Source organism: Gallus gallus, chromosome 1, assembly GCF_016699485.2.
Source record: "Gallus gallus isolate bGalGal1 chromosome 1, bGalGal1.mat.broiler.GRCg7b, whole genome shotgun sequence".
Taxonomy (NCBI): domain Eukaryota; kingdom Metazoa; phylum Chordata; class Aves; order Galliformes; family Phasianidae; genus Gallus; species Gallus gallus.
This window is the reverse complement of record NC_052532.1, coordinates 79267135-79289087: the sequence shown is the minus strand read 5'-3', so window position 1 is coordinate 79289087 and position 21953 is coordinate 79267135. Positions and strand designations below refer to the sequence as shown.

Below are 21953 nucleotides of genomic sequence, written 5' to 3'. Positions count from 1 at the left end.
TCCAATGAGGGAGGGAGAAGGGAGGCTGGGGGCGGGCGAAAAGTCTTAAAGGGAAAGGAGCCTGCGGGAGGCCCCGCCCCCGGCAGCGGCACACTGGAACAGGTTGCTTAAGGAGGTTGTGGATGCCCCATCCCTGGAGGCATTCAAGGCCAGGCTGGATGTGGCTCTGGGCAGCCTGGTCTGGTGGTTGGCAACGGTTGGTGAAAGGTTTCTGTAGGTCGGTGGAAGTCATAGGAATGAAGGACAGCTGGACCTTCGAGCACAGAGCGATACAACAACAAACTGCACCTGGCACAGAGGTAAATGCATTCTATGTATGCACATATGCATAAATTCTACGATTCCACGATATGCGGTAGGAGCAGACAACTCCCAGTTCTCCGTGTGAAGTGTTCTACCACTCCATTAGTGAACCCTGGCATTATAATAACAAAACTTTGTGAAGTACAGCAAGAGTTAGCAAGCTTGTGCAGCTGCTGCTGCTGCGGGCAGCACGGAGGGCAGCTCCAGCTGTGCCTCCCCGGCTCTCCAGCAGAGGTCAGGGAAGTTGAGCTGCTGCTAGCAGCTGCCACAGCCGAGTCTACTGAGCTTTGCTTTTGCACGGTATCCTAACGAGCGCACACGCTGAAGCTACCGATACAGCATGTTTGCTTATTGAGAATGCTCTACCATATCTGAGGTTACATCTATTATTTATAATTAAACTATAAAGCACCGAGTTCCTCACGCCTGGTCTTCCTCAAGACTGTGCCAAAATAGCTCAGGACAGTTGCTCTCTCTCTGCTTTCCCTCACCCCCAAGGCACAGGATTTCTAAGAAGGGCTCACGACTTCAGGGAACACAGCCAACCCAGCCCTACTTTCGTCAGCCACCGCACACATGCGGCATTCGTCATACAGCAGCCTCACTCCCAGCTCCTGTTCGGAATGCTCACTGTTTGTGAAGTCTTCACGGAGGATTCTCCATCTGATTTCAGAAGGAAACAGCCGGACTGCAAGAAACGCACGTGACACGTCGTAAGTGACATAACTCAAATAGTGCACGTTTATTCTGAACAGTATTTCTAAAGAGTTTGAGAAAAACAAAAACATGCTTCTGATGTACAACAAGGGCAATGATATAGATTAATAACGGACCAACTCATTGGTAAAGAATTTGCTCCCCCTGCAACTTAATTCGTAACGTCGAGAATGCAATTGTAAACTGCAAACAGCATACCTTGAACTAAATTTAAACTCAAGAGACCAGGGGTGGTCTTAGCCAGATTAATCAGAAAGCAGTTGCAGATTCAAAAGAAACATCCAAGTCAGCAAACACTTTACAGAAACACAGACTTTATGCATAGCAGCTGACCCTGGATTACGACACGGGGGGAAGAATGTAACGATGGATGTTTAGGAGATCAAATTTTAACTAGACATCACAGGGCACCATCAAGAGTTAACAAAATAGCACGGAAGTTTGTTTCAATTGTAACAGTATGTCATATTTAGTTGGCAAGTTTAACCATTAGCTGCATCACGTAAACTCAGCCAGTTTCTGTATACACAAAATAAATTCTCTCCCCTCTCCCTCCCAAAAAAGAGGGATATCTCTCCTGGATGAATCTTTTTCCCCTGTACCACGGTGTCCTCTAGCAGGAGTCTCTCTGTAGATATCAATGCCTCAACCCACGTACGACAAAACCAGTTGCAGAGATTCAGGAATAATATGTATATACACAGTTAACTCTCTAAAGCTGCTAGTTGCATATACCTTTTCCTTGCTAGGTCCTCATCCAGAACAGAAGTGCTGGCGTGTTTTTTTTTTCCTCCATTGAAACTCCCACCCAACTTCAAAAAAAGTTTACTTGTTCATAAGCAGTTATTTTCAAGCTAAAAAGAGGTCCTGCTGCAGCAAAATATGAAGTAACTGAAGTTCTCTGCAGTAAGCTCATACTTCAGAGTTTCAGTGACTCCTGATAACAGTACTAAGACGCAGCATTCTCTTACTACGGCCAGCTCGGCCAATAGACTAATACAACTCTTTATTGTTCAGAACTACTGACCTGCACTCTCCCTCATCCATGTACAGGGAACACAGCTTTCTAAGAGACCGAGATTAAACCTTGTATTCAACAACCGTTTTCCAGGATTAATAGCCTAGAAAAAGGAGTCTTACACGTGTGGTCACTCTCGCTTCCACCTCTTACAACACATTTAATCAGAAGTTACAATGAGGCAGGTTTGCTGTGGAATAGGAGCTCTAAGAATTGTTTTCAGGGATACATTCATAGAATGATGGCAGCCCAAAGCAAAGAGAGACGGAAACAAAGGTTACTCCAAGTTCAGACATCAGACTTGTACTTTTAAACCTGAAGGAAAACTGTCTGCAAAACACACTGATTTGTGGAAGCCTACAACAACAGCAAATCCTAAGAATTCATATCCCCACACCCATCTACCCAACCCAAACACTTACCACTTAGTTCTAGAAGAATGAAGAGCACTTCGCTTGGCACCAGAGGCAGCTATGGTCTAAGTTACAGCTGTGCTGCATGAACATCCTCAAGTACAATACTATCTCTCTCCCACCACATCCTTCTCTTGGTTTGGTCTACAGATGGCCAGGGAAACTATGTTGGCATATGACAAGCTAATTGTGCTTCAATACATTCCCCCCCCCTCAAGACAGATACTAGAACTGCCAACATAACCAGTGCAAACAGGTCCTGGCAGTACTAAAAATAAGCTTTTGTCAAAACTAGGTTGCTTCTGGACAAAGAAACTGTTGCTTCCTAGCCAGGGTCTGCTACCAAGTGTTGCAAACACAGGTGCTCAGGCCATGCAGAGGGGCTTTTGTTGTTAGAGACCTGCCCATCACCAAGACTGGATTAGTGCAAACCTAGCAAACAGAGTAGCTATTTTCCAGCATAGGTCTGTCAAGATGCATTCCAATAACACTACACACCTCTGGGAAAGTAGTAGTAATTCTGGAGCAGCTTGTATAGTCACCCCTCCAGGTATAAAGGACCGCATAGTGTGCAATGAGGGCTAGCATCCCTTGCCTCTTACAACTCCCATCTTGAAATCCTTGATTCCCAACTCACCTTCCAATGACCGGACAGCACCTGCTAACAAGATGGGCGCTGCAATGCGCACTATAGGTTGGGAGGCTTTCAAAGCAGATGAATTCAAGATGCAGGTTCATACTTCGAAAGAAAACAAAACAAGAAAAGAATGAAGTTCAATACCTACTTGGGAGACGGGGCAGGGTGGCGTTGTCTCAGCTCAGTGCACTTTCCCAGATGCTTGGAGAAAAATCCAAGCTTAAGCTGGTTTCTGTATTGGCATACACAGAATTGCTGGCAACAGTGCATAGAAAGGAGCACTGATTCATGCAAAGAAAGCATTAAAGGATGCAAAGCAGAGCTTAGAGTTTGCTGTAGCTTTTCTGAGGTTAGAGTACCAGGAAGAAGCCATTCAGCCTATTTTCCAAACCCATAGACTGGTCTAGTATACACTGCTTTCTCCAGTACTCCACAATCACCCTCTCAACAGAGAACTGCATTATTATGGCTGAAGGGAAAAGGGAAAACAATCTTCTAGAGAGCAAAACATACTGTTTTTAACCACCTCCTTCTGAAGAAGCACATAAACACAGCAAGAGAAGCCAATCCCAAGAAAATCCAGGAGACTCCTGCAAAGCAATGTGATTGGGGTCAGATTCTTGTTTGCCTTCTCAGCCTTGCTGCCTGGTTTCTTCAACCCTTGACTCATCTCAGATTTGTCACCACAGGTTTAGCACCTGTAGCAAGTTTACCTGGAGACAGGTGTTTGCCTTACATGATCAACATGGGTATGGTGGTCACAATCACTTTTCCCATTCCAACAGTACAGATAAAACTCTCAGTGAGCCCTACAGCATTTTACCCATTTTTAAAGCAAGGATCTTGCCTCAGGATTTTTTTTTTTTTTAATGTAGGTTTGCTCCTGCCAACATTAGCTCTAGGTCTCACTCTGTCAGTTACCTGCTGAGAATCTGATAAATGGAGATACAGAAAAACAAAGTCCACTCTAAATCCTCCTCTCAGTCAGTTAAGAAATGTAGCACCAGCTTGGGTGAGAATTATTTAAAAAAACAAAAACAAAAAAAACAACCAACATTCAAAAATATCAGCCCAGGCAGAGTGAAAAGGTATGGTAAAGTAGCCTGCCCTTCCAGCAAATGATGGAGGAAAAAGCCATACTCAAAAATATTGGGAAGAACTACATACTTTCTTGAGGTGGGGGGGAATTGGGAAGAAGAGTGGGAAGTACTGAAATAACATTCAAAGGTTGGGGGAGTAGAAGTACCCTGTAGGTTATAAAAAAAATAAGATAATACAGAAGTCAAAGGACAAGATATTGCTTTTCCTTTCCTCCCCCTCAGATTTACATTCTGCTTACAGAGAATTCTCTGAAGGAAGCCTGTCATCAGGATAACCTGCTCAAGCCCTCCACACCTCAAACTAAAGAGATTTGCACACCTCTTCCCACCTCAATCAGAACAAAAGAAAAAAAAAACCTTTTAAAAAAAACCCCAAACATGATCTGACAATCCTTGGAAGAAGCATTACATTTTGTTGGAGAGAGGTCGAGATTAAAAAAAAAATAAAAAATAGGAGGATGACAATGAAGGTGTGTAATTTAAAAAAAAATATCAATAGGCCTCTCTTTCCTTATTTGGCGACAAGCAAGTGCAAGAAAGTGTTCATTGGGGTTTTGTTCAGTTGTCGGTCTTTTGCACATCTGCGTTCTGGCCAAGACAAGGGGCTTTGAGGTTTTTCTGCAGCACATGAGCATCTGCAGGCTCTATCCTCTTGTAGTAGTTCTTCTTCGTCTCAATGATCTCAAAGCCAAACTTCCTGTAGAAGTCAATTGCTGACTCATTGCTGATCTGGACGTGCCTAGGACAGAAAGGAGGACAGAGAGACATATCAGAACTCTCCATGGTATAAAGTTGTGCATTCGTGCTGTGAACAAACGATAAAGAAAGGAACTATCTATCTAGAGAGGGATGACTACAGTTCCAAGACTCACAGTTCTGGTTTTCCCACAGGTTATCCTGAGCTAACACAGTTCCTGGATAATCTGTAGCAAATATCACAAGAAATGGCAAATAATTCCCTTCAGGAAAGCTATTTTAAGGAATACAAATAGCCGAGACTTAAATACTGATAGCTCAGTAATTTCAAATTTTCTTCATTTGGAAGTGATGGATATTTTTTGGAAATCTATAACAAAGTTATATATTGTTAAAGGCTCTAAAGTGAAACTTTAACTGTTTTTAAACTTCCTTTGGAAACACTTCTTAGATGACCCAAAGCAACGTGTAGCGTTCATCACTCAGACAGCTCTAACACAAAACTGATGATTGACATTGATGTGACACTGAATATGATTTTAACTCTTTACTCCTTGCTAACCACCCTCCTCTCCTCATGGAAAGCTACAGCAGCACAAAGCAGCCCTACAGACTTACAAAAGCCCTTTTCCTTTCAACCCCCTGAGTTTTACAAATCTTGCTCTAAGTGTATTCCCACAATTTGAAGGCCTCCAAAACAGCTGTTAGTTCTTCAGCAGCCAGTGTATTTATAAGTTACATTACAGAAAAAACAGCCTGGCTCAGCAGAAGGCATTCATTAAGCACTCCCAAAATCCAGTGGACAATGCACAAGCTCATGAATCGCTTTGTCAAACACCAGGCTGCACAACCATAGATGCAAAGCAACTCCAGAAGCTACAGCAGAGCAAAACAAAAAAATGCTAGTGTTAAGCCCAATAAACACCAAATATCTAAAAGAGAACTTCAAAATAATAACAAGATTAGACAATAGTATTAAACTAGGGGCCAAATCTGCACATTCAGTTTGTAGGTGCACAAGCAACAGAGCAACAAAAACCAATAGTCCATTTAAAATAACCAACAACTGTGTTGTGCCCAACTGTGAGACCTATTTGCTGTCATTCCAGAATCCTACTCTGGTAAGCTACAAGAAGGATTACAAAGGTTTTATTTTATTGCACTAAAACCAGCGAACAGTTCTATCACTGTGCACACAGCTATATAAAAAAAATATATCAAAAAAGGAATTTTGTGCCTGTTAGAAGGCATCTGAGAGACAATTCATTACCATCTCCTCTGAGAGAGAGCAGGAATACAAGCCAAAAGCAGCTTTAACCAAACTCCTCTGTAAAATACCTGCTCCTCTTACAGAGCAGGCACAAAGATACAACAATAGTGGATTTGGAAGAATTCACACCTTCTTGGCAGAGTAAGTCTCAGCTTGAGGAGAAAGTTATTCATTTTCCAGGGATAACAGTGTCCAAAACACTCTTCACTGCACATCTTCCAAAGTCCTGGCAAGAGTTCAGGCTGCCATGGAAACACATCCTAAGTGCATCCAAGCCACAGATGCTGTAGGACTATCCTCATAGCACCCTGTGATTGTGCCAGTATAGCCAGGAAGTTGTGGCCAAGGAGGGAGCTGGCTCTGAAGTGATTTTGGCCAAAACTGTTCTACAGGGAACTATTAAGACAGCCCTTTCAAGTAGCCCTGTCCTCAACCCCAGTGCTTGTTCACACGTCAGTATCCTGCCAAGCGCTTACATAGATGTGGCTGATACTTTGGAAACAGACAGAAACCAACCAACCCCAGAAGCAAAACACTAAGAAGTTTTCCCCAGCTGTGTCAGATAACTGATGTAGTTTACTGTGCTGCTGCACAAACAGGTGACCTGGCACACTGCAAGCACTGGAGTAAGCAGTCAGGCCTTGCTACTGAATGCAAACATAGGTTGCCTGCTAAGCACCTCGGGGCTGATGTCTGTGTCTAATCTACACGTCAGTGTCGTAAAAGACAACAGACAGCAGATAACTTAAAACTGTATGCAGGGCTTGCAGTATTTCCTATTAGAGGACAATGCTGGATGGTAAAAAAAATTCCACTTTTTTCTTCAAATCATGCAATGCAATTCTGCTACAGATTACCACTTTAACTAAAACAATTTCAAAATTAAGCAAGCCCTAGTAAAGCAAGCAAGCTGCTGGTTTTCTCTGCATCACACAACAAACCCAGAACACAACACATCCTCCCTTCTGCTGTTTTTGCTAAATATTTATGAGGAAAGTTGTCTCATAACCCAACTGAGAGACTACAAAACACTTTTGGATTTCCCTCTGTTTGATCCCATGTACGTCTCATTCTCCATAAAAGTACGGATGCAACTCTTACTTACAGATAGATGTTGTCAAAAGTGCCATCTTTCTCACAGATGTTTAAGACATGATTCAGCATTTTAGTTCCTGCCGAAAGTTAAAGAAATACTTAAAATCAGAAGTGCACAATCAAGTCTGTACTTCGATCACCAACTGCTCTCTTGAGCAGTTAATCATAAGTAGGATAAAATGACAGATCAGGCGCTGATGACATTGGCACTAAGTTCTAAAATCAGAAGACAATTTAATACAAAGATGTCAATTTAATACAAAGATTGACAAAGATATCAAAGATGTAAGCATTGAAGTTCAGCCAGCAAATATGAATTACAAAAAAAAAACAGCTGTAAGAAGTATGTGCTGCAAACATTTTCACTGTGAGCAAGATACCCTTATGATTATTAAGAAAAGATACTTAAAACAGTTTTGTTTGCACAATCTCTCATGGAAGGATCTCCAATAGCCTTACGATTCTTCCCCTACTGCTGCATTTGGGGAAAAGCTACTACAACAGGCAATAATATACCGCGTATGAGTACTTCACCATCCTTCTGTACACAAAACTCTGCTCAATTTGTTTCTTTGGAGAAAAACAGTTGCTCAGAAGCATGTTTAGAAATCACCTTATCTAAATGCTAGATTCTAGATCCATAATATAGTTAAAATATGGTCAAATTAAGGCTTAGACTAGTGAGAGTACTGGTAATTTTTTTAAGTGACAAAAAACTATTAAAAATATTTTAAGTTATCTTTCCAAAGCAAATAGCAAATACCATGAGTTTTTGATTAACTTGGCCCACAGATCTGCAACAGAGGAAATACCTCATTGCTGTGTGGATAGCAAAGGGGTACTACCTCCAACCAGCAATAATTAGAAATGAAAGAAAGATATAATTTAGAAGAATGAAGAAGTAACACAATGAAGGACAGATGCATTTCTGGGCTCCACAACATAAAAAACATATTAAGGTCCTTGAAAGTAAAACCTTGAAAGAAGCTGAGGCAACCTCACTGCTCTCTGCAGCTCCCTGAGGAAGGGAAACAGAATAAGGTGCCAGGCCATGCCCCTGGGAACTGATGGCAGGATAAGATAGGCACAAAACCGCACAGGATAGTGGGGAGTGGTGTGTTCAGGCTGGGTATTAGGAAACATTTCTTTACCTTGAGGGTGTTAAAACACTGGAACAGGCTTCCTAGAGAGGTGGCTCATCACCCATGCCTGCCAGCCTTAAGAGACATTTGGACAATGCCCTCACTGACATGCTTTAACTTCTGGTTAGCCTTGAAGAGAGCTTGCAGGTGGCTCCCTTCCAAGTGAACCATCCCACGTGAACTGCATACAGGCTCCATTCTTCAGATAAACTATTTTAGAATATCTCTCTGCTTCAATTTCGTATCTATAGAAGCTGAGTGTTTACATCACAGAATTAAAACAACGTGATTAAAAGAATTTGAAATCCTGAACAATAAAGTTCTAAAAAAAAAATCTGAAAGACAGGAAAGCAAGAATATGTTATAAGTCATTTTTTTCCCAAAGCGATTACTGCTCTAAAAGTATATCTTGAGCTATCTTGGTTAAAGTAGCAAAAACTCTACAAGGCAATTTAAAAGGCTGCCCAGAAAATCTTGTTTGTTTGATGACTCAAGACACAAAAGAAGAACCTCCTCACCTATTCCTAGCCGTCGGTAGGGTGCCAGGCATCCAAGTGTCATGATATACAGCCTCTTTTGGTTCTGGGAGTGATCCACCCTACAGCACACTGCTCCCACTGCAATATCATTGAAGTAGGCTGTCAGGGAGTGAAACAAAGCGTTATCAGTCATAAATCTCAAACTGCACATGCAACTCCTTTGTTTAAACGCTGTATGCCCCTTCCCGGCTGTTAATCCCCTGACCCAGATAAAGTCACACGTTATGACTAACATCAAGGCAAATTACCAGGGGTACTCTAACAGTGTTTATTACTTACTCTTAACTGTAACAAGCAAATGACTTCAGGAGGTAAGTTGGCAGCACACATCTATAAAGTTTTCTGCTGTACCCCTTGAGGCTGGGACAGCAGCTTTATAAGATTCCAGCAGTTATTTGTCATTATGCGAAGCAACAAAATAGAAGGATCTGCTACTCAGAAGCATTAAGGATGGCACACCACAGCCCACAATGCTGGCAAGAACATTTGTACCTAATTTGGCTAGTTCGCCAACCTCCAGTACGTCCTTGTAGAACTTGTCGTTGTAGCTGACAGGAAAGATGACTTGGTTTAGCCTCTTCAGCTGTTTAATGTTGTGGGGTGTCACATCTCCCAGCTCGATCCGGCTACTGGAACAAATCAAAATATGCTTAACATTGACACACCCTAAAATTTCTGTGGACACCAAAAAAAAAGAGTTACTTTATATTTAGAGAACTGTTCCACCTAGTGATCAGTTCAATACATATTTGAACTGCAGTGTTCAACCCACATAATTAACTTTCATCGGTGGCTGCTTTAACTGCAAAAATACAATATAAATCAGTGCTATACAGTCAGAAGTTTGAGGCCACACTTTACACTGACATTAGATGTGCTGCTTTATGGAGTGATTGACAGATTCAGAAGAATACTAACCTCTGTAGGAGCTTACAAAAACTTAAACATGAAGAACAGGAGGCTAGGAGAGACCAAGGAAATGAAGACTTTGTATTGACAGGTGGCAGAATTAAGAAAGGAAGGAAGTTCATACTTAGACATGAGTGAAGTGCCACCATACATCTATGTCCATAGCACATTAATACTGTGTGAAGCAGAAAACTCACGTTAAGCCTATTAATATGCAAGTACACCACTGCCAAAGTGATACGTGCATCAATTATGATCATCACTGAAATCATTCTTCCTGTTGACTGAGAGCAGAACAACAACCTTGAAACACTAATACTGCAAACTACGCTCAGAAGAAATAACCCAAGCTCTTCCCTTTTCTAAAACCAGTTTCCTGTCAAAAGCACCATCTCAAGGACTACAAGAATGAAAAATAAAGAACAAGCCCATCAAAATCTTTCTTCAAATGGTCATCAGAAGACAGGCAGGAACAAAGCCAATACATGCTGTGTTAGAAATGCACACAGTTGTAGGTTTATCTGCAGTCCTGCTTTACCAAACACACACAGGGCAATGTTTTAATACCTAATCACTGTTATAGACACCTTTTGGAGCCTTTTTATTATTATTATTATTAAAACACGTTTTTGAAAAGGCAATTTTATGAGACCTTCGTATACCAGGCTTCAAAATTACTTCTAGTAATGTGTGGTAGTTGCTTTCCATCTCTAAGATCCTTTGGATGGAAAACAAACAAACGACAAAACCCAAACCTGAAACAATTCGTACTCCACATCATATCAGTTTTAGTGCCATTATCAATGATGGTAATAGATATGCAGTGTTTTCTAGCCATTGTACTACAGCTTGCATAACAGTCAAAACACTAGAGGAATGGAGTAATGTTACTTCACAAAGCATAACTTGCCCTCACACACACTTTTCTTCTTTTCTTTTGCAGCAAGAACTACAGCCTTCGGATCTACAAAGCTATTGCAGCCTCACACGTCAAGGACCACCCTGCTCTGCTATGACACAGTCATATCCACCTACTGAGCATGCAGAAGCTGAACAATTTGTAAGCTGGGCCCTATCTTTTAGAGAGGCAACTGGCCTTAACTAACAAATTATTGATGACTGTGTAATTCTCCATCAGATTAATATGTCCCAGTTAATTATCTTAACTACAAAGAATTACTGGATGTTATTTACACTGTGAACTTTGCTGACACCAGAGCCATGATCCATCTTTCACCATGTATTTGCCAAACAGATTAAAAATCCCCCTGGTACTGAGCATCTCATGCCAGTACCGGTGCTTGCAGGTTGTTCCAAGCAGCTTTTTGTCTTCTCCATGCCATGCTGAAACGCTGAATCTTCTTCCTTCTCAACCATAGTTTGCCCCAAGTTCTGCCCAGATGGATGGCAACCTTGAGATCTCTCACCAGAGCTACACAGCACATTCTCTGACAGCGATCTCAAGAATGACAGAAGAAACCACTCTCTCCATATTCTTACACTTACCTATTTTAACCTATGCAGGCCTACTGAAAGCAGCATTAATGAGTCATACTGTTGAAGTTTCTAGCTATAAACCAGCATGCTCTGCTGAAATAGTCTGCAGTGGCCCTTTTCCATGACTCCTACTGCCTCCAGCCCTTAATTTCACAATCTTTTCCACCTGTAGATAATCTTGCTCTCAAAATTCCTTTCTTCACATAGCACCACTTGCACAAGTTCCTGTGAAAATTATATTCCAACATAAAGTACTGAGCTAGTAAGGGAGGATCTGTACACATCACAGGAGTACTACAGTGTAAACAAGCATGATATTAAATGATAGTTATTAGGCAGCGCGGTAAGTAATGCTTGTTCTACAACCAGCTTAGTGCAGCTGTTCAGCCTAGCACAGCCAGCCTTCCTCAGGCACACAAATGGCAACAAGTTGTTTCCTCATCCCAGCCAGCAGCACTGCTACTTTCTCTCACAAAGGGCAGAAATAAGACCACAGTGCATGGGGCTCCCGGATAAACTTGTGTCTGAGCGTCATGCTTGAGTAAAGCACCTCAGTAGTACTGGAAGAGAAGACTTCTTTTTCTGCATCAAGTGGAAACCTAAGGGAGGAAGTCTCACCCATCCAGTTACATCACATTAGCTGCAAAGCAGAAGAGAAGGTCAATAAGGAAAGAAAAACCTCACATTTAGTCATTCAAAAGCTGAGACCTCTTGTCCAAAATTATTTAATAGTATGCTAACCTTGGTGATACCTTTCTATTTTTAATCAGTAGGTTCCAGCCTCAGTAGTTCAGTAACGCTAGCCTGTACATTTATGATGAGCTTATGGTGGACTTGTTAGAGCAATTCCTCCTTTACACTTCAGCAAAAATCCCCAGACTATTATCAGGTACTACATGCTCTCTAATATTTTAGTCTTTGATGAAGTGAAAAGTAAGGCATTAGAAGGCAGTGGGTTGAACGTTTCCAATAAATACGGATGACACGATTGAGAAGACACAGCCAGAAGACTGGCCTTCATCAGTACGGTTCCAGACAGGAAAAGCAGAGAAGCAGAGCATATAAGGCAGTTTATAACCAGGACACAAGATACCACCTCTCAGGCTACAAGACCAGAGAAACTGCTCCAGTAGTGCACAGCTGAAAGGTGTCCTTGACTAATTTCCCAGAGCCCCTGGGCTCCCCAGCTCTCTCACCACCACTTGCTACATTAATTGCTGTCTCCTACATCTTCTGTCCACCTCCTGTGCTCTGACACTAGCTGTTTCTTCCTAGGGTGAGAATTACAGCAGGGCCAGCAAGATATCCTGGAGGATAGTATGAAAGAAATTTAAGAACCACTACAGCATATTGATTTTATGTTTCCTAAATATGTCTGTTTAATTACTACATATTCAAACCATAAATTACTTTAATGCATAGCACGAGCCGATTTACACAGCACCACATGTATTACACTCAAAAGCATTTGAGGCAAACTAAATGAGCCCAGAGGAAGGGAGAGACACTGTGAGAGTTCACTTTGCCTGAGGACAGCACAGCAAAAGTACCACTGGAGCCTCAAGTAGAAACAAGGGAAAGCTGGCACTACTGCTGCAAGAAGCACTCTTGTTATCCCTGAGCCACTCATTTCCACCCACCTGCTGGCACAAAGGTGGGAAACCAACCTCAATTAAAATTTGGCAAAAAAAAAAAAGGGGGGGGGGGGGAGGGGGGAAGTTTAGTTTTAACCCACATCAGTCCCTTGATTGGGTTTACCACACAGAATCTTCTGTAAACAAAGGGGGGAAAAAACTGCCAGAAGGAGAACTGCTTCTTGAGCAGAAGTGCCAGCCTACCCCATGTTAAACTGCTTCTGGAAGAGCTGTACAAGAGAAGCACAGGGATGATTCAGTATCTAGATGATTTCGTACTCAACCTCACATGTAGAACACTTTGCACTTTGAACCTAAGGACTTAAAACCACCCCAGCCTCACAAAAAAATCCAAGGCAAAGTGCCTAGAAGAAAGTACATCAGATTGCTTTTTTTTTTTTTTAAGCTAGTTACAAGTAGACAGGATTTCTAGTTACTTCTCAGCCAGAACAGTAATATAAATTTACTGTATCAGCTGAAGCCCAGTTGGGTCAGCTGTGCATTCCAGCTCAGTAGAGGCTGTAAGAAATACCCAATCTTTACTGGCATCCCACACAGGAGGTAGCAGTCAACTGTATTCATTGTAGGCGTCAAAGCTTCCGGTTCAATGGAGATGCAACATCCCAAGTCACCCAATGCAAGTAATACATTTTCATATGGAGGAACTAGGACTCCTGGCTCATCATATCAGGCCTCTCATTACATGCAGTGTTGTACCCTTACCTAGATGGAGTACCAGCCAACTGGAGCCACTCAGACAACATTCACTGCAAGGCTGTTCCCAAGCCATCACTGTTCTCATAGTTACACATTCTTCTGATTTCCACCCAAATTAATTCCAGTTCTAACCATATGCTCTTTCAGTACTTGATGCGAGTCAATACTCCTTACCCACAGCCTCTATCTTTAGAGAGCTACCATGCCATTCAGCTTTCATTCTATCTAAAGGCAAGATCCCAGCCTCCTTCTTTAACACTGGCTCTTAGTTCCTGCTACTGTCACACCAGCTCTTCTTCACACTCCTTCACATTAATTCTCCTTAAACACAATTGACCAAAACTGCTGACAGCACTCTGAACACAAACCCTGGACAAGAGCAAAAGCTTTTTCTCATCTCTACTGGAAGTATTTTCCTGACATAACCTACATTTGCGTTTCAGCAACATAATATGACTCAGTTGCTGAGAAAAACCACACTCAGAGGTGAACTGGTTTCTGGTCCATGAGGCATACAGCAACGTTGCCCAGCTACATCAGAGCTGAGCAAAGTGTGAATCACGAAATCCTGATGGAAATGGGAATTTACAGAGGTGCCATGGAGAAGTTACTGAAACTGGATGCATGCCCAGAACATCAACGTGAATACTCTGGCTCTTGCATGCATTGGCCTAAACTCCTTTAAGCACTTGCAGGAAAAACAAAAAGCGCACACCTTCCGCAGGAACAAATGCAATCCAATTAATTATGTTGCAACTGCATTCCTTCACCTGCAGCCTACTAACAGAGCTGCAATTTGACCACAGTTGAGTTACTTTTCCTATAATGGCTTAAATTCAGACCGGTGGAAGTAACAGGGTTATGTGAGAGATCAGCATTTGCTTATGCTGTTAAGGCTCTACTTTGCTCTTCGATGCACACTAAAGCAGAGCTGCTATAAAGAAGCTCATAAGAAGTTGATTTCCAGAGTTAGAGCTCAGGAGTAAAAATAATCCAGTGACAGGAACAGCCAGCATTGTACACCAGTTTAGAGCAGACTTTAGAGAAAAAGGGGAAATTCCAAATTTCTTAAGAATCTCAGCCTCATTCAACTTTAAGCAGTGTGAGTCCCTCCCCAGAGGGATGTGCCTGACTGAAACAGATCTCTTTGTAACTGATAGCTGGGCCTAGGCTTATTTAAAGCATCTGGTGCTCTAAATTTAGCTGAACTGTATCAGCAACTTGCAAAATGCACTGAGGTACAGTGGAAGAGGCAGGAGAGGGAGCAGGGGGAAGAAGACCGCCTGAACAAATGAAAGGACTTCAGAGAAGGTTTGTCACCCCATTATGCGGCCAGCTTGCTTTATTGCTTCTATTTTGGCTTCCAAGTCAAAGAAGGAGTCTAGACAGGATAATCCACTCCCATAAAATAAAACCAAACCAGAGCTAGAAAAGCTATAGACCTGAAGGGTGTGGCTTTACTTAGATTCAGTTCCAAAGTCAAGAGAGGCTCTCCAGTTTTTTTTTTTGTTGTTAATATATGTTGTTATTAGTTTTTAAACAGATGAGCTGTCCTGCTAGGCACACAAGCTAGTCTAGTTCTTGTGGGCAGACTAGTATGTTTCCAATTACCTAGAAGATCTGCTGGCTATAAATCTCCTCTGCTTTACTCATCAAGAAAGTCAGAAGGATAAGCGCAAGTTTAATATGCTTCTGAGCCCCACTCCCCTTTACTCTGACTTACTGCTGAGCAGGTACTCACACAACACCTGATATGCTGCTACAAGTTATCCCCAGCTGTGTGCTGCATTGTAAAACAGCACAGTGATGTGCACAAAAAAAAACCAACAGGTAGTTTCGGAAACAGAATTAACAGACTTCACCCCAGATGGGCAGTTCAAAGGGATCTAGATGCAAAGAGGTCTCACTGGCACCTGATCTAATCCCACGAAACACAGTTCAGACAATACCAGCCCCCTCTCCTTTACAACAGAACGTACATGGTGCATTACAGTCAAGGTATCTTCCTTACATTTGGACTATTTGTTCCTCTTCAACCTAGAAGATCAGACCATCATACAGACCACCAACCGACCACCCAAACAATAACCCTAAAGGTACAGCAGCAATGCTATCATGAAGAGGCTCAGCTGACTGGTTATGCAAGTGCAAGAGGAAGACAGTGAGATCACTTCAAAGTGTCAGAAAATAAACTTCCCTGAGAAAATTAAGAGAGATGTCATTTTGTAGCTGGATACAAAGAACAGAAATCACCACAGGCAGCTGACAAATTTGAACTCAAAACTAACAGAAATAAGTTACTGCTGGTCTAGAAGAGAAAAGCAGCCATACATAACATCGCTTAGTAGCTGACAACACTGCTTCTTCAAAGCACCTCTTGAGGTGAAGGCCTATTGTATTACATCTGCCTGTCCCAGGTACAGTGAAAGAGGAAACAACATGCCTGCGATCATTGAGCAGATAAAGAGCTGCCAGAAATCCTAACTCCCCACTGCTGGTCTAACCACTTCTCCTTATTAGCCATCTGAGCTCATGAGCCCATTCAGATTTTGAGCCACAATTCCAGTCAAAGCAGGAATACTTCACCAGTTTGAAATAACTCCAAATTTTTTGCGGCTCCACAACCAATACTCCTGGAATGCTTACAAATTACAGCCCCCCTTCCATACCCTCAGTGCTCCTGGATATGACGATTATAATCCTTATTTGCCTCCTAGGAAATCATGAATCTTCACTAATTAACATTCATAAAGTATTTGATGATCTTCAGGTGACAACAGAGGTTCATCTTCAAATCCAAATCAGAAATGATCCTGGGCTCACCAAGTACCTTATTTACACAAATCGGAATGGCTGAAAGACCTTTCTTGTACTTCTATTAGTTAACTGCTCCGTATAGAACTGACTTTCAGGAGACAGGCATTCACCTGCTTTATACAAACTATTTATATATGTCATGGAAACACCTTTCCTCACAAATGCTTGTGTTCATTTGATTAGCAAATACAGCAAGCACCCATACTTAACATTTTAATCCCAGGTTTATTTATAAGATATTCAAATTATGTACTATATAAATATATTACAAGGATGTGCTGCCAATTTTATGTGCTTACCTTCAGTACTTTCTAGGCAACAATCACTGCAAGCTCCTAACAAAGCATAGAAGGTTGCTTTATCTCCCTCTCCTTTTCCCAGTTTTCAAGAATGAGTTGTTCTCAACTGAAAAGTTTGTGCTAAAGGGCTATTTATTAAAAACAAACAAGGATTCTTTAACTGCAAATTTCAACATAACTCAATCTTTACTTGCAGAAATTCCAAGCACCAAGTATAGGAAATAGCCCTAAGTTGCTGCACTAGGTCTCTCCCATACAGTCTAGAACACAATACAATGTTAAGATGGTGGAAATGGGAAGATTTTTCAGGAATCAAGATTCAAGCCTGCTAAGAACCAAAAATGAAACAGAGTCTGTGAAATAATGGGAAGAGGAAGGTCACATGATCTCAGGAAGCATTTGATACATTGAGACCTAACTGCGCTGCAGGGCATTCTCTTCTGCTGCTCTCATTCCCTTCTCTAACACAGTAACTCCACCCCCAGGAAAACTGAAATACCTTAGTTTTAGTGCCCTAGTGACAGCATTATGAAAGTGGGTTTGCTTCTCTTTTCTGTAAAGCCTCATTTCATTTCCCTTCTTTAATGAATTAATTCAATAACACTTTCTTTGATACAAAGACACAGTTACCCCATTTCAATGCTCTGCTTCTCCGTTGTCAGGTCTAGAAGTACAGGAGTCTTCAAATAATGAGCAAGTCTTCTATGCACACTTCTTTCTTATCCCCACCTCAAGTCTCCTTCCTGGAAAACTTCTGCTCGTCTAGAGCTCCCAGGAAGAACACATGGGGCACCTCATCCCTCATCCTCTTTTAACAGGGAGCAGACAGTAATCCTGAAATTGCCTGCCCTACCTAGAGAAGAAGGCATGCAAGGGACCAACGCACTTCTCCTTTATCAGTTCTCAAACAAGTAAAGAGATCTGACTTCTCTTGTCCTTCCCTCCTCCTCTTCTGGGAAAAAAAGGTCCAGTGCCTTCTCAGATTATTGGTCTGAACAATTCTACTATTTGCCAAATGGGCAGGCTTTTCAAGCTCTGAATCATTCCCACTTGTATAAAAGTATTTATCTGGCTCATTCATCACCCATTATTTGCCATTTTAGTGGAAAAGGAAGATGCATAATCACTCGTCTTCAGGAGACAGCAGCAGAATCCATGGCATGTGGTGATTAACTAAAGATATAACATTTTTCACAGAAGAATTGCCCAAGTTAGCATATTTCAAACTTGCAAGCCCATAAAAAGTATCTGAATAGTCAAACACCACACAAGAGCAAAGATTAGGCTGCAGGATGCTTTCATAAAGCAACTAAAACAATCTTGTTGTTTTCCTTTCCTGCCAGTCCTTCCTAGCGCATGGTGTGTCTTAAGCTGGTTACTGAATTAAACTCAAAGTGGCAGAAGTTATAAATTAGATTAAAAGATCCTATAGTAAACTGCACTGATATAGAAGAGATTAAGCCACTTGTAAGCACACTAAGCAAAGTCTAAATTTACTAAGCAAGAAATTAAATGCGGGAAGTACAACTCACACCTGGACATTTCCAGGAGAAATTCCCGAATCAAACACTGATTTTAAGCTCAATCACCTTTTTTTTTTGGTCCTGCCTCCTATGCAGGTGACAAATCAGCAATTCTCATAAGCTTGGAGCTTCCTCCCATATAGGCTCAGCTTAGCGCCATGCTGTGTAAAGGCAAACAAATCAACAGATCTGCCTAAGCTCTGTAATGCTAACTTGGGAAGGAGTGGAGAGAAGAATACTCCCTGATCTTGTGAGAAGCACATACAGCTTCAGGACCTTGGAAGGTTTGCGTCACGATTTCACGAAGCAGTTAGAGGTATGAGAACTTACCTATAACTCTTCATTGCATTTAAATATGCTGAATTGGTACTTTGGTGTTACATTCAGCATTCTTCAGCTGTGGTGCCATTTCCACAGAGCCAGCTATAGTGCTAGCCAGCACCATGATGTCCCATTGCAGCAGTTGCCTTCTGCATTGGGCTGCTCTGGAGGCTTTGTGGTCAGCGAGTGGGATTGCTAGAGACTATAAGGTGTGCTGAACTGCAACACACAGAGGCTTGGAGGCAGTCTTCTGATACGTATATACAGAATATATATAAAGGAAAAAAAGCTATGCATGACTTTAAGACAGTGGTACCACACACACACGACCCAGCTCCCTACTTTGAGCAATTCTTCACCATGTGGCCAAGATATGCTGCCACATAATACCACCAACGTGCAATTCAGAAAATCTGTAACCAAAATTCAAAGCTACTGAGCAACAGGTGAATTGGCAACACATTGCCACTGTGAAAGCAATAAAGGATAGGGGAAATTATTTACACCTGCTCTACAAAGACTCAGTTTACTACAGACAACACTACTTGAGTCCTTCCCATTGCTATTTTTCCTCAAGCAAACACAGTCTAAAATAGATTTTCAAATTCCAGAACTAACAATAACAACAATTATGAATGCAATAAGTGGAAAAAAAAAAAAAAAGTGGCCCTCTAGAGATTCATGAAGTTCACTGAGAGAACAAGGAATTACCTTCGTTTTTCAAATCACGTTTAAGGGAAAAAAAAGGGAAACATAATGGGTTTCTAAATTACTAAAACCATTCAGGAGATGAGGGAAGATTGAACATAATGCCAAGCAGCACAAAAGCAGGTGGGAGACAATGGTAATTATGAAGTTAGAAGCTGGTGTTTAAGCCATCAAAGTAAAAACAAAACAATTTTAAGCAGATTACCAAAAAAAAAAAAAAATCACTTTCCCTGAACTAAGAGGTCCTCTGTAAAAGAGGTCACCTAACATACTTTGATGACAGAAACACGAATCCAAGTGCTGTTAACACATTACGTGTTACTTTGAATTCAGAGAGCTAAGGAAGAGGGCTGCAAGCACTGCGTTGAGAACCCAAACTTCACCATCTGAGATATCAAAGTGTCAGTGAACCTGCCAGTTGCTTTTTTAATTCCTCCTCTGCCAAAGTAGAAGGTTTACAATTCCAGCTGATACTATGTCTCTTTGTGCTTCCCAAATCTCTCTGTGCTTCATGTTGTGTGTGTTACTATGCAACACAGGCGCTCCCAGAAAGAAGATGCTCAGATGGAGTCAGTTTGTCAACAGAACTGGTCCACAGTTCTGAATTAAATACTGGAGACAGATCCAATCCCTTCAAACAACACATTACTTTCTATATGCCAGAGTTGAAGCTTTAGATCTATTTTGGGACCTATCTTCTGAAAGCGCTCTGATCTTTGTAGCATGACAAACAATTTGCTTTTGTTCCAGAGAAACCCAATGCGATGCTTTCCTTCTGATGCGTTCATCTACTCCTTTCAATCTCTCACTGCATTTAAACGGGATTTTTGTTTTAATTCTATCATCTCATTTGCCTCTGTGAATTTTAAGAGAACACCTGGATTCAATAGGAAGATTTTATCCAGCACAAGAAGTTGCTGTGTGGTGCTGTGTTTTGACAAGACAGGCACACGATGCTCTTGAAAGAGATGAAGAAATACCAGAAAAGCAGAAATACGCCAGCCAAAAACCTGAAGGCATCCATTCTCACGGCACATTGGTGATAAAGCAATGAAATATAAGTAAAGTCTGGTGCTCTGGGAGCAAAAGAAGTTAAGGACTGTTGTATTGTTTTGGGTGTTTTTTTGTTTGTTTTAATAAAAAGAAGTTAGAAAAGCTCCCTGGAAGAACTCCTGTGCAGCACAAGCAAAGCTGTGGCCCAGAACCTGACAGAGCATGGCAGCAGAGCAGGCAGCTCAGGCTGCAATCTGCCCCAGGACCCTCAGGCTCCCACCAGCAGGGCTCCAGTCAGCACAGCCAAACTCCACGGCTCAGTCACTCAGTTGGGCCAGTAGAGGGTGAAAGGAAATAGTCCTCAAATTAGGACTGAGCAAACACCAAGCCATTTAGCACTTTGTCCTCACTAAGCGCCCCATTTCACCTACAGCATTCCAAGAGATTGTTCAAGACCCTAATGCACCTACCTAGCATTGGCTATGAACTGGTTCATTTTTAATTGTAATCAGCAGCGAACCTCTTCCCCACAGATACTTGTCAGCCCCTCACAATGCAGGAAGTGGCTTATGAGCTGCTCGAAATGGCTAAGTACCTGTTATCAGGCAGCCTTCCTGTGTGACCTCACCCCAATTGCTAATAAGCTAAACCCCTTACCATTTCTTAGCAAAAGCTTAAGTGCTTCAGCTTCCATTCACCCCGCCTTAAGCTGTGAAACTGGAATAGTAATACTCAGCCTTGCGTAACACAAGTTTCAAGACGACTGGTTTATCGCTGCTTTGAGAAACAGCTGCAGAAAACCTCCTTTATATACAAGAAGAAACCGAGGCAGGGGGTGGAAAGGCCCGCATTCTGTGGAATGCAGATGGCCCTGAACCAAGGAGCACTGGGTAATCTAAGAGGCCGAGACAACTGCCTCAAAGCAACCTGCACAAGGTCACGCGGGTCACCTGGCCTCGAACCCAACCTGAGGGCCCCCAGCCCGGTGCTCACATCTCGCTCCCTAGCGGTGGCAGCAGGCAGGGTGCCCTCGCCAGCCACACCTGGCACCGGCAGGTCTCCTGGGGCCACCGAGGAGTAGAGACAGCCTCGCAGCACTACTCCTTCCGCCCATCCGTAGAAACTATCGCTTCAAGGCTTCAACCCACACTACAACCACCCAGACGTCGTCAGCTACGGTAACATAAAAAAAAAAAACCTGCCGGGGACGGGCAGACTCACAGAACCACGAGGGCTCTTTTCCCTGCCGGACCAGCACTAGAAGGGGCAGCCGGCAGCCCAGGGCCTCCCCGATCTCCTCGGGAGCGCGGAGCGCCAGCCCCACCGGGTAAAGAAGCGGCCCAGCGACGCGGCCTAGGCAGGCCCCGCACCCACCGCCCGGCCGGGCCCCATACTCACCCCTTCATGGCGCGGCCTGCCCGTTCCCAGCGTCCCCGCTCGCAGCGCGCAGGGCCCGGCGACGCGATTCGGACCTTTCCCTCCTCCTCCACCGGCTCCTCGGGCCGGGCAGCGCGAGCGGCTCAGCCTCCTGCTCCCGGGACCGCTCCACATGGGCCGCCGCCTCCTCCTTCAACCGCCGCCCGCCCTCACGACCCCTCACCTCAC

The 21953-nt window shown here is 42.7% G+C and overlaps 1 protein-coding gene and 1 long non-coding RNA gene across 3 annotated transcripts; one reads left to right on the top strand and one right to left on the bottom strand.

Annotated features, from left to right (window-relative positions):
• The first annotated feature begins 75 nt into the window (after positions 1 to 75).
• Positions 76 to 21105, top strand: LOC107054727. The gene is made up of 4 exons (XR_001469286.4): positions 76 to 299; positions 802 to 1016; positions 10783 to 14998; positions 18423 to 21105. It is a non-coding gene; the product is annotated as an uncharacterized LOC107054727 (long non-coding RNA).
• On the bottom strand, positions 1018 to 21951 carry NAA50 (N(alpha)-acetyltransferase 50, NatE catalytic subunit). Of its 2 annotated transcripts, none has more exons than XM_046939768.1 (5): positions 21747 to 21951; positions 9423 to 9556; positions 8910 to 9029; positions 7260 to 7326; positions 1018 to 4927 (listed from the first exon to the last, which is right to left on the bottom strand). In XM_046939768.1, exons 1-5 carry the CDS (start codon positions 21752 to 21754, stop codon positions 4747 to 4749), a joined length of 510 nt encoding a protein of 169 aa, XP_046795724.1. In that variant the 5' UTR covers positions 21755 to 21951; the 3' UTR covers positions 1018 to 4746. The 2 variants fall into 2 exon arrangements, with proteins under 2 accessions (XP_046795724.1, NP_001384173.1); NM_001397244.1 differs by having other exon boundaries at positions 1812 to 4927; positions 9423 to 9559; positions 21747 to 21944.
• Between the last annotated feature and the right edge of the window lie 2 nt (positions 21952 to 21953).